General features: G+C 45.5%; 3 protein-coding genes across 15 annotated transcripts in view; 1 reads left to right on the top strand and 2 right to left on the bottom strand.

Annotated features, from left to right (window-relative positions):
- The window catches only part of LOC108618040 (uncharacterized), a 50,734-nt gene extending 47,655 nt beyond the window's left edge, over window positions 1–3,079 (bottom strand). For 3 of the 7 annotated variants that reach the window (XM_089473310.1, XM_089473314.1, XM_089473315.1), the window contains exon 1: window positions 33–145. The gene's annotated coding sequence lies outside the window, so the exon portion shown is untranslated. Of the gene's footprint in view, window positions 1–19; window positions 282–1,738 lie in introns of those variants that run through there. The other 4 variants (XM_089473316.1, XM_089473311.1, XM_089473312.1 and 1 more) reach the window with 4 other exon arrangements.
- Window positions 3,080–3,178: 99 nt separating this feature from the next.
- Glos (Gaulos) lies at window positions 3,179–11,918 on the top strand. Of its 7 annotated transcripts, none has more exons than XM_018016913.2 (5): window positions 3,179–3,324; window positions 8,163–8,286; window positions 8,353–10,896; window positions 10,961–11,079; window positions 11,159–11,918. In XM_018016913.2, exons 2-5 carry the CDS (start codon window positions 8,175–8,177, stop codon window positions 11,534–11,536), a joined length of 3,153 nt encoding a protein of 1,050 aa, XP_017872402.1. In that variant the 5' UTR covers window positions 3,179–3,324; window positions 8,163–8,174; the 3' UTR covers window positions 11,537–11,918. The 7 variants fall into 7 exon arrangements, with proteins under 7 accessions (XP_017872402.1, XP_089329452.1, XP_089329450.1 ...); XM_089473326.1 differs by having other exon boundaries at window positions 3,229–3,324; window positions 8,168–8,286; XM_089473324.1 differs by lacking the exon at window positions 3,179–3,324 and adding an exon at window positions 7,618–7,764.
- LOC108620045 (N-acetylneuraminate (7)9-O-acetyltransferase) lies at window positions 3,273–7,554 on the bottom strand. Its single transcript, XM_018016915.2, has 3 exons — window positions 6,958–7,554; window positions 6,795–6,891; window positions 3,273–6,437 (listed from the first exon to the last, which is right to left on the bottom strand). Exons 1-3 carry the CDS (start codon window positions 7,187–7,189, stop codon window positions 4,199–4,201), a joined length of 2,568 nt encoding a protein of 855 aa, XP_017872404.1. The 5' UTR covers window positions 7,190–7,554; the 3' UTR covers window positions 3,273–4,198.
- Window positions 11,919–12,125: the final 207 nt, after the last annotated feature.

Below are 12,125 nucleotides of genomic sequence, written 5' to 3'. Positions count from 1 at the left end.
TTTATGCCGAGTGCTGAACTGCGCTGATTTGCCTCCTGTTGCTGTTGGTGTTGGTGAAGCCGCTTCTGCCGCTGCTGCTCTGCCGCTGCGCCGTTTTTCAAACGAACTGTTTCGGCGTACGTTCAGCCGCAAACTGAGCCAGCGAGCGTCGAACGGCAGCAATTTAAACACCGCGACCCGAGCATGGCGACTCCAAGCTTTTCGTATATCCGCTAGTCGTTAGCAAAGACGCAGAGCTTCAAAAAAGCTCTCGGCGACTGCATTCTGCACAACGCACGACGCCGACAACGCTGCTGCTGCTGCTGCTGCCGCTACTGCTGCTGCTGCTGCTGCTGCTGCTGCTGCTGCTGCTGCTGCTGCTGCTGCTGCTGCTGCTGCTGCTGCTGCTGCTGCTGCTGCTGCTGCTGCTGCTGCTGCTGCTGCTCTGCTATCGCTGCGGCTGCCTCTGTTGGATCAACGTATTGCAGCAAATGCTAAAATACGAAGCTTATCAAACACAACAGCAATACGAATGGCAGCCCATATACCGACCAATGGGAGTCCACGAAGCTGACGAATGCCGACTTCGTGTCTTCCATTGCAGATCGCAGCTAATATAGAAGCGCTGCGATGCAACTTTAGAAATCGCTGTCGCTGTAGCCTACCAACGCAAATTCGATGTCGCGTGTGTGCGTGAGTGTGGGGGATGCTTACCTGAAAGATATACGAAAAGAGAAACATTATGACTGCAACTGCAACGGCATACAGCAATTTAATAATTTAATAGAGCTTATAGAACTTTAGCGAAAATGGCTTCAATATGAAGCTTAAATAGCGATGCCCATTGAGGAAGTGACAACTAGAGAAAAACAAGAAAATCTTCTACACTTATTTCACTCATATTATTATAAATTCGAGAACTTGGAAATCTCTTGAGGAATTCAATTGTTGAAGCATTTACAAAAAAAAACTTGAATCTTGTTGACTGCAGCGAACCAAATTCTATTAAAATAATATTAAATATTGCACAAAGGTTTTGGTTGCACTTAACGGGAATCTGAAAAATGTATAACCTATATCTAAACAGAAATTACAGGTGAAAATTATTATTTAATAATTTAAAAATCAATAATAATATGAATCAACTCATTTTTCTTTACTACTTACTTTCTGGAAAACTATAAAACTTCAAAAGATTTTCATCTCGGAAACAAAGTTGGAAAATCTTTGCTAATGCATTCAAGTGCAGCAAACGGAACTTATTTCCTTTTTTTTTTTAGGTAAAATTAGGTACAATTACATATTCGAAATCTATGGAAAACTTTGAAAAAGCTCCAAAATATAAACTTTGTGATGGGCAAATCATTTCGTATTAACTTTTCACAATTTAAAAAGATTAACTTTATATAAATGTTTGCTAATTCACGTTTTCCCTAGAGTTAAACTTTTTAATTTAAATTGTATAAATATATTAAAGTATATAAGTATATTTTGATTAAATTTTAATGAGATTCATAAAAATATATATTTAGTTATTTGCTCATTTGTTTACTCGGGCAATGGAATCAATTTTTTTTAGCGGCGACGCATTGCATCCGAGAACATTTCGAGACAAAATCTATTTTTATATAGCTATTTACTTATTTACTATTATTTTTTTATTTTATTTTTTTTTTTTATTTTTTTTTTTATTTATTTATTTATTTTTTTTTTTCATATAAAGAATATTTAATAATTAATATTTTTTTTATTGCTTTACCTAAGAAAAGGTGAAGTTCCACTTGAAAAACAAAGAAACTTTTGTTGCACTTGTAACTTGTTTGCACAAAAATAAATTGCAAAAGTAAAAATTGCGCGTCCGGTCAGGAGACCGAACGCCTTGAGGAGGAAAGCTAATTTGAAATTGCCACTCGGCCAGAGATTGAAGTGTTTGGCGTCATTGGCAAAGCTAATGCAGTTGCCGCTGCGCCAGCGAAAGCGCACCTGCCGAAACTCTCTCCGGCTCTCTCCCATTCACAGGAATTGCGCGGTGGTGGCCGAAAAGCTAATTGGTGAGAGAGGAAAGAGGGCGCAAGCGCAACGGGATATACATTTTCGGCGGGAGCTTTGGGAAGCTTTGACTGCATTTGAATCTCAATTCAAAATTTGACTAAAATCGTCCATCCTTCGCTTTCACTCTTGCCTTTGAGCTGCAGGTGAGAGTGAAATGGCAGCAACAGCAGAGGCGGCCAATAACAATGCACCTCTGGCACACCCACACACACGAACACGTACAAGCTCTTGCGCCCTCTCCTTCTCTCGTTTTGCACTTACATGCAGAGCATGTAACAGGTGTAATATAATAACAATAACAATACTGTGTCTATTGCTACGTACATGTACATACACATATGTACATATCTATATGCATGATAGTGGAACTGCAACACTAATGCAATCGCGAGGCACAAACATGCATACATGTAAATTCAGCATTACAGCCGCTGTCTCACATTCAGGCGCGCGCTCTCTCCTTTTCCCTCTGCAGGTGCTATTTGTGTAACAGGAAAAATGGCAATTAATCACGGCATCTGCGTATACAACTTACAATATGAGCCACTTCACTCTGTCCAGCGGCTATGTCCAGTACGCCAATCGGAATCGCAGTCGCCGCCTCAATTAATTTACGAAGGATGCTGCGACAAACAGGTTACGCCTCTTCTCGGACAGCGTTTCTAATTAGTAGAACGACGTCATGACCCATTATACATACATATGTATGTACATACATATGTACATATGTAATTCATGCTTAATTCAACAGCCGCTTCAACTTGTTTTTCTTGCCGGCGCCATATTGCATGCCATTCACAGCGATCAAAGACATTTAACATGCGGCGAATTCGCAAGCACGGGTCTGCTTTGGTCTCTGCACACATGCACACATACATGCGTACATACATGTACTTATTTATGCTACCAATGAAATTCGCTTGGTTTAGTTTTCCATTTAACATGGATTAAGCGATGCACGCTCATTTATTTCGATGACATTCTCTGCGGGTCTCCAGAGTGCGGCGAATTCACTTACTTATACTTGCATACATACATATACATATATCTATGTTATGCTATGTCTAACTACATACATAATTTCTGTAATTAATCAATGTCAGTGGAACTCTATTTGTTCCAGGCTTTTTTTCTATCGTGCTATCGTTTCGTTTCTCCCATTCCATTTTTGACAGCCTATGAGTTCCTTTTCGAGAATTCGTTCTTTCTACTTCAGCCGTCGCAGCGTTCAGATCACTGTCTAAATTATCTGGAATTTTATTAACAATTGTTTTATTTTTATTTCATAAATAGGTAAGTATTACATTATAAATTTGGTTTCTTAAGTAATTCGTTATTCGCAATTCGCGGCGCTCACCGCAGACAACGAAGGAGTCTTGCCAGTCAAAGCCACGGCAAGACATTCGCGCAAATTTCTTCTCGCAATGGCAGCCATTTTTTTTTTTTTTTTTTTTTTTTTTTTTTTTTTTTTTGCTTCGGATTTCGACGTGGACTTCTTTGCGTAGCTTTTCGTTTTCTTTTTCTCTTGAATAAGTATATTTTGTGCATGTTTTTTTTTTTTTTTCGTTTCTTTATGCGCCTAAAACGAAAGCATTGTCGTTATATATGTATATGTGTGTATAGATGTGTGTATGTGTGTATGCACTTAAGTGGCATGTGAAAGCTACAAAAATGGGGAAGTTGAATCGTAAAATGGAGCAATCACACTTGGCCAACTGCACAATACACGGCTTGTTTTTTTTTTTTTTTTTTTTTTGTTTTGTGTTTGTTAAGATATTTGAGGTTAAGTTTTACATTAATTACATTGTCGACATTATCGACTGCAAGATGCTCTGCTTTACAATTAAATAATACAAATTTGATAATTTTTGGTTTCTTCAGATTACATACATACAGGGGGCCTCTTGAACAATTAGATTTGCCTCCTGCTTACGAAATATTCTGTTTTACAGATAATATTCATTCATGGCTAATAATAGCAAATACCCAATTGGCTTTACAATCATTTGCATGTAAAGAGCACTGCTTGTACACTAGCATATCATTGCGGGTCGACTGACCGCGTCTTAGATTAGGTATATGTATGTTAAGGGAATATGTGTGAGGGATGCACATAAAGCTAGTTTCGCGTCAACGGACAGGCAAACGGGGTATGCGGGCAGCTGACTTAGAACATGCCATCGGATCTGGCGACCGGAACGAGCACAATCAGGAAAATAACCAGATTACGCATGACCAAGCGCCAATCGTTGGGCACGGCATATGGCAGCAGGATCTGTGTGAGGCGATGCACCTCGTGCGAGGCACAAACGAATATGAACGATGTGATGATCATGTTGAGAGTGGGAAAACCGGGCAGTAGCACCAGGACGCCATGCCTATCGGCCGCTAGCCAGATGTGATATTGGCACACGAACAGCTCGAGTGAGATGCGCCCGAACCAGGCGAAGAATGTGGAATAGCGTGTCCGTAGGATGCCCGAGATATTGCGTAGCACAACATAGCCGATAATTGGTATGAACAGGATATACGAGTGTATCTCCTCACAGTTCTGAACGTTGCGGCACAGAAACGAGAAGGACGTGTAGATGCCAACGCCCAGAAGTGCGAGCAGTGTCACCGATATCGAAGTGCGTCGGGAAAACAGGTTTCCATGATTATTATCGTCGAAGATGCTGTACTTCTGGGCGATGTGAAAACAGGCGGCATATATCATGCCGAAGGTTACAGTGTAACGGTCCAATTTCCACTGATACCACCACTCATGGATATCATCGTCGGTTGTCACAAACAGCGCCTTCCACGGACGCGTCACGAAGATCCGCTCGAAGAAAACTTCCGACATGAAGAGGACCGTTATAACGCCCAGGCATCCAATACATTTGCATACCAGGTAGAGATAGTGCAAGGGATACGCATCGACCGAGGCGGTCGTGATCCGAGGCGGCAGAGATAATACGAAATAAATGACGCAAACCCAGAAGGAAAGCAGAGGCACGAAATAATAGAACTGATATGGACGGTTCATGCAGAAGCAGAGCAGAACGCAGAGGAAATTGAGGCGAAACATCTCCTGGAAGAAGCGCACAAACATCGAGCCGCTGCCGCCCGTTTGCCAAATGTCCGTGAAGTGCGTATAGCCCGTTAGAAAGAAGTAGCCAGATATTAAGAGCTTGATGTGCATGTGAATCGGTAGAACCCGTTGGGCCCCAGTCATATAATAGATGAGCACCACCAGCAATATCCAACCGCGCAGCTCGTCCGTCTGATGGCGATTCAGGACTTTGGTGAAGCCCGACTCCTCGGTGAAGAAGAGACCCAAGGCGAAAACATAGGCCACGGGTATCCAGAAGCTGAATTCCGAGTAGTATTTGTTCTCCTTCATAAAGAAGTTCGTCCGATCGCATAGATAGAAGTAGGCGAGTATTAGGCCCAACAGGGATAGCGCTACTAACGGCGTGCCGTAGTCGCTGATGAGCAGTGTCAGGGAGTGCGAGGGATCTCTGTGATGGCATGACTGACCCCTCAGGTGACTGTCCGCCTGCTGCTGTTGCTGCTGCTGGTGGTGCTGCTGCAGCGGCGCGTAGAGCGTGTGACCCCGCAAATGCAGCAGCCAGCGGCGCAGGCACATGCCACAGACGAGCACAATGCATACGCCAAATAGAGCATAGGCGACTATCTGCAGGCTCGTGTGTTGCTCGGCGCTGCTGCAGCAGGTGCCATCGTTGTAGTTCATCTGGTCGTTGCAGTACATGTTCCAGAGCAGCTGCACCTCAAGCCGTTGGCCGTGCGCACTCAGACGATGTCCCTCGACGGCAGAGTCCAGCAGGCCATTGGCTATGTGCCACGCCGATTCCCAGACACTTGCGTCCGTGTACCGAAACACGTTTCGCGCCACATTGTTCAGGCGGTCGATGTCCTCGTTGAGCACCAGCTTCCACGTCGCGGGCAGCTTCTCCTCGTCCACGCGCTCCGCTAGCTTCCACAGCACACGCGACGCTTGCGCCACCAGACGGTGAATCGGGGCTACGAGCAGCGTTAGATTCACGCTGTACTGATGCAACAGCTCCTCCGTGACGTTCCCTGCCAACAGTTGGCTGTAGGTCAGGCCCAGCACATAGACGGAGGAGCGCTTCTTCTCCATTTCCAGCTGATAGAGCCGATCTATCAGTGCCGGGCTCACCTCCTCGGCGTGAATATATTGCGCCAGCATACCCAGCTTCTTGTCCTCGAAATGTGTTCCATTGGAGGAGGTGGAACCGTTGTTGTCGTATTCATTGGATCGTGGCAGCTGCAACTGCTCCACAAATCTCTGATACAGCAGTCGCACGCTTTGATCTCCGATAAAGACGAAATTGTTCTTGTTGTTGAAAAACGCCAAATAGCGTAAGCAACGTCGCGTGTCACTATAAAAAAGGAGATAATTAAATATGGAGCGATAAGAATTTGCCATTTGGTGAATCAGCAATTAGGGCGGAGAAACCAAGATCTAAAAGCGGGTATACATGGCACATCAATCATATTTAAATGCCCCTTTTAAGCCCAGTTATGATAAGACAAATTTAGCCATCGATATTTATCGATATTACACATATACCAAGTTTAATGATCTGAAATAATATAATATTACAGCTTTACTCAATATATTGGAGAATCTGAGAGAACGGAACCATAAACAGCCAAACGTTAGAGTTTAAAGCACAAAGAGCAGGAAGAGTCTACTGCAAAAATGAAGCTACAGGGTATAGGGGGTATGAACTCACGTGTAGGTGTATTTGTGCATCATGCAACCATAGGGCTGCCATTCGTTGTCGCCCTTGAAGCGACCCTTGGACAACAGCCACTGGCAGGAGTCGCTGCCTGGAAATTACGAAATAAAACTGTATTCGAATTATTCCGATAAGCCAAAGTGAATCGATAGCGCACCATAGTTCCAGTTGAGCAGGCCATGGTAGAGCACAAAGCCGAGCACCATCAGTAGCGCCACCTTCTTCGCATTTGTCGCATTCAGCTGTTCCATAAACAGATCCGCTTTGGTTGGCATACGCTGGACGCCGCCTTCGGCAGAGCTTCCGATGCAAATGCCGCCCAGTTCTCCGCTGTTAACGTTGGCGGCGGCGGCGGCAGCGGCAGCGGCGCGCAGTTCGCGCAACTCCATGATAACCAACTGCAGTCACTGCGCTATCCTCAAGCCGTCCAATTTTGCAGTCTTTGGCAGTGCTTTAGCTTTTACCTGGTGTCCATTTGCATTCTGTTTGACCCAATTTTTGCTCTTTTTCTATCGTCTGACCCGTTGCACACAGCTTTTCGCAGCGCAGTATCGCGGTTTTGCCTTTGCGTTACGGCCGTCCGATAGGCGGCCCTTTTCTTATTGCTAATAATCGCCTGCCGCCACCCACAACTCAGCTGTTTGCCGGTTATATGTATCGATATACAAATATTGGTCAAACTGCGGCGTTCCTGGTGTGAAAATAGCGCAATTGCATAGCTGATTTTGATTTTATGAAAGTTAAAGTAAACTTAATGGAATCATCTTAGTTTATATGTTTTGACCAGAACTACAGCTGACCGATAAGTTTTCTTATGGCAAATGATCGTCTGCCGCCACCCAGCAGCCGCTGCACAGCTGTTTGCTGCTTAAATGCATAAATTTCCGCTCAACTACGACGTCACAATCGAGCAGTTAACGGAATTGCGCAGCTAGTAATTTCTGTATAAAAATGATCATGAACTGTATGTAAACATATTAGTTTACGCGTAAAGTATATCAAATTCTATTTATTCGGCCAGCAATCAATCCTTATTGGCTAAAAATTCAAGTTCATCAATTCAGTGTAACCTCTTATGTTTTGCATACCTGCGGCGAACACTTAAATGAACGCTAAATCTAAAGCGCCATCGCTGTGTTTAACCTCGTTGGCAGTGCATGCATATTTTGGATAGTTCATATATGAGAACATTCACGTAGTTACCTTTTGATGGAAAACGTCAAATCAAGTAGGCAGTTGTGATTTCGTAGAATAGTTGTTATTCATTTGTATGCTGTGCGCTCACCTGGTGAGACTTGTTTTCGAATTGTATGCCTGCGGCGAATTCACGTGTTTATTATTGTTTTGACGTTTCCATTTTAGAACAGCTTGATAATGGAAGATTTGCGCGCCTTAAACAACTGCGAGCCTTTTAAACAGCTACGCACTGGACTTACCAACTATCATACCCTTGTGAAGCCGTTGAATAGCTTCAACTATATTAGTGGTAAGTTCTCGTTTACGAAATGAATTAGTGCAAATCGTCAAATGCCGCCGCTTCGCTTCATTTCAGGCAATGATCAGCCAATCAAGGAAATAGCCGAAGTTGTGCTAAATGTGCTACTGGAGCATAACCTGGTTATTGAGAACATATTCCTTGTTAAGGCTGAGGAGCATCTGGAGGTCAAAGTGAATCCTGCTGCTGACTTGGATCGTCTGCGCGGCATACTAATGTATTTGATACTGAACAGCGCAATGGGCAAAAAGGAGAAGGAGCTGGAACTGGCCAAGTGGAACCCGCAGTTTGTGCATTTGCTCAAGCAGCTGCCGGAGCCGTTGACGCAGGTTTTGACTGTGAGCATCGCTTTGCTGTGCGGCCTCCACGAATTGCTCTTCGAGTTCTTCGCCTATGGGCCCGCCTGGCTAACATCTCAATACTTCGATCGTCTCAGCGGTGTCCTGGGCCACTTTGTAGATAATAAGGTGGATATGCTCACGTACATTGGCGGCGCCCTAAACGCCGTGACTAACGCAATCTGCTATCGCTACTCAATGCCCATCATCGACAACTCGATGGCGCTGCTCCAGCGTCACTTGCTGTCCAGCGAAGAGCGTCTGCGCAGCGCTCTGCCCACCAGCAGCGGCCGCAACCGCTATTTGGCCAAATCGATTTGCATGCTGCTCGATGTCGTCGTCCAGATCTTGAATTGTCTGCAGAAGCCGCCACGGGCTCCCAACTACGTGTCCATATATGCACTGCACTCATCGCCCGTGCATCCGGACAATGTTCCTCTGCCCTCGGCTCAGCAGCAGCTGCAGATCTTTGGCGGCAAACTAATGGACTCCGTCCAGCTGTTGTTGCAGCTGATCAGCGTGGACACCTATATGACCTGGCACGAGATGAAGTCCGATCACGTGCTCTTCAACATGCAGGCCCAAGTGAGCAACCGCTGCCAGAAGGTCACCCAACTGCTGGCTTCTGGGCAGAAGGAGCACGAGTCGCTCTTCAATCATTCGCTCAATTCTCAGCTCTCGAACTTTGTGGGTGGCGCCCAGAGCTTCGAGCAGTGCCTGTCCGAGCTGACCCTGGGCGAGCTACTCAGCTTTCTGGACGGCGAGTCGGGTGAAGCGAGTGATGAGGAACTGTCTAAGGCGCTCGATGAGCTGCTGTCCCGTTCCATTTGCTTCGGCAGCGCTGAGTGTGTCCAGAGCATGGTTAAGCACAAGCGTCTCATGGATGCAAAGCATCTCCTGCTGATGATTGAACACTTGGGTCAAGTGGTGCAGCTGCGCAAAGCAGAGGTTGAAGAGATGGACGGGATCAAGGCCGAAACTGCCGCTGCCGATCCGGCAAATGGACAGGAACAGGCAAGGAATGATAAAGGTCCACAGGAGGAAATTGACACTGAGCCGCCAAATGCAGGCAATGCAGCCAGTGAGCAGGAGACACAGCCAGAGCTAATGGATATCGAGCTGCCAAGGAACGCAGGGCGCCGTGAGCAGGAGGAGGAGCAGGATTTGCATAATATGCAGCTAGATGTGATGAACAATTCCAGCACTTCCAGTGGAGACGACGATGAATCGGACCACTATGACTATGAGATAGCCGATGTCAATGCTCCGTATACCGAGCTCATAAACAGCCTGGTGCTACCGCTCTACCAGAGCATTACGGACACCCAGGTGAAGATGGACTTGCTGCATAAGCGCGATCAGCTGGATGTGCTGCATCAGTTCGTGTTCTATCAGCCACAGTATATGTCGCGCCGCATCTTCTTCTACAATCAGTTGGGCTACTGGAAGGACAACTTCCCAATCAATGAGTTCCTCGATCTGTGCTTCGAGCAGCCCGAAGAGACCTGGCTGGACTTTGCCCGTTTGGGCATGAAGCATCAGAGATTCTGTCTGCTCTACTTGGCTACCATCAAGCGCTTACTGCCCCACTCGCTGATTCTAATGGAATCGACTGTCAAGAGTCTGCTGAACGACGTCCAGCTGGCGACCCAAAGCGCCAGCACTCAGTATGCCACGGCCTCGACGGAGATGCTGCTGTGTCTCTATGAGCAGCCCATCCTATTGCAGAGGCTCGACACGCCTGTGGCAGCGCTGATGCTGCAGCAGCACAAGCTGCCCTTCCGTCAAAGTCAGGAGCGCTTCTTGGCTGACCTGATCGAGGCCTTGTCCAAGTTCTCCGAGAACAAGAGCTTCTCAGCCGTGGAGAAGACAATGCTAGTGCTGCTCCAGCTGGATTCCGTGGAGCGGCAGCTGATGAAGACCGCCAAGGATAAGGTGAAGACAAAGCACTCTCATCTCAATAGATTGTTGCAAGCCAAGGCGAGAACAAATTCCAATGCCAAGAGCTACTCATCATCGATCATCGCGGTCGCAGTGCGCCGAGCGCGCCATCAGCTGCAGCTGGCCAAGGCCCAATTGATTCTGCAGAACTCATTCCACAGATACAGGAGCACCAACTGGGACATCATCGCCCAGGTGGTCCTAAGCATGGATCAGCTGAGGGCGAATCCAGAGAACTTTCACCGGAAGCGCATCGCAGCGCTCGACCAAACTTTGAAGTATTACATAAAACATGCGAACCGCTTGATAACGAGCAACGAGGGTGAGTCCCTGTCAGCCAAACTGTCTTTGTAACTGTATTCATGTTGCTGTCTTATGTCCTGCAGTGTTGCGTGGGCGCTTGCGCCTGCTGATTGCTGAGAAGGTGGAGCACAAGCACTTGTGGCACAACGAGGAGCTGGATTTGCTAAGAGATGCAAAGCGTTCGATTGGCGACTATACCAAGGTGAGCTAAAGCAATTACCAAACAATATATATATAAGTATGTATGTATGTATGTATGTACTAAATTGTTACTCTTGCAGCTGCTTAGCGTGGCATCGACTGTGGAGTCGATTCAGTTGCTGCGCTGCGCGATTCGTCTCAACTTTGGCTTGGCTGTGCTGCAGCGCTTCTCTGATCAGGTGGATGCCATGGACTCAGACAGGGCTCAGAATGCGTACAACTTTACATTCAAGTGCTACATGCAAGTGCTCTACTGTGAAATGATTCAGCACGCCGATCCCAGCAAGTATCCGCTGCTCATTGAGCACATTCTGCGCGCGCCAAAAATCGCGAATCCCGAAAACATACTTTCCGCAATGTCGAATTTTAAAGTTCTACTTCGTCCCACTGGCATTAGGAGCCAAGCACTCATACAGCGCTTTATCGCTGAAAGTCTAGCTATAGTCAACCACAACTGAGAGTTCTACATCGAAAACTCTGTACACTTTTTTTTAGTATAACGCAAAATTTTGCGTATCAACAAAATTTTAAATTAGAATTATGGCGCAACTGAATTCGTCGCCTAAGCAACAAGGCTGTTATGATACGCTACACGTGAAAAGGAATATACATAAAGCATAATATGTAGACATAAATATTTGTAATACACATGAACACAATCACAAACACACTATCATTTTTCGATATTGGCGCCAATGAATTCGCCGTCAATATTTTGTCACCTAAGACATCAAGGGAGCAGCTTGACGCTGTTTAAAAAAGAAAAACAAAAACAAACACTTGATATGTATAACAAAAAAGACGATGTGAACACAAATAAATAAAATATACTCAAATAAATATTCGAGTTTTAATTGGCAGTTCAAAGAGCTAATCAAGTAGTTCAGCCGCCTTTCAAGACTTCAAATGTTGGCGCCTATGAATTCGCCGTCGTACTGCCACTTTCTTACAGCACAGGGCTGCAATAAAATGAAAACTTGGGATCCATTACCTATATACCGAAACATGAATAAAAAAACACGAAAAACTATGTAAATAAAAAGAAAG

Source organism: Drosophila arizonae, chromosome X, assembly GCF_054131065.1.
Source record: "Drosophila arizonae isolate 15081-1271.41 chromosome X, UAZ_ARI_1.0, whole genome shotgun sequence".
Classification (NCBI taxonomy): Eukaryota; Metazoa; Arthropoda; class Insecta; order Diptera; family Drosophilidae; genus Drosophila; species Drosophila arizonae.
The sequence above is the reverse complement of the archived record's forward strand: the minus strand, read 5'-3'. Positions and strand labels throughout refer to the sequence as shown.

Excerpts from the sequence above, each read along its gene's own strand:
- LOC108620045 (XM_018016915.2), bottom strand. The coding sequence starts at position 7,189 with ATGGAGTTGCGCGAACTGCGCGCCGCTGCCGCTGCCGCCGCCGCCGCC. Across the intron at positions 6,892-6,957 it reads CCTGCTCAACTGGAACTATG|GCAGCGACTCCTGCCAGTGG; the intron begins GTGCGCTATCGA and ends CGTAATTTCCAG. Across the intron at positions 6,438-6,794 it reads ATGCACAAATACACCTACAC|TGACACGCGACGTTGCTTAC; the intron begins GTGAGTTCATAC and ends CCTTTTTTATAG.
- Glos (XM_089473322.1), top strand. The coding sequence starts at position 8,071 with ATGCTGTGCGCTCACCTGGTGAGACTTGTTTTCGAATT. Across the intron at positions 8,109-8,167 it reads GTGAGACTTGTTTTCGAATT|CTTGATAATGGAAGATTTGC; the intron begins GTATGCCTGCGG and ends ATTTTAGAACAG. Across the intron at positions 8,287-8,352 it reads TAGCTTCAACTATATTAGTG|GCAATGATCAGCCAATCAAG; the intron begins GTAAGTTCTCGT and ends GCTTCATTTCAG.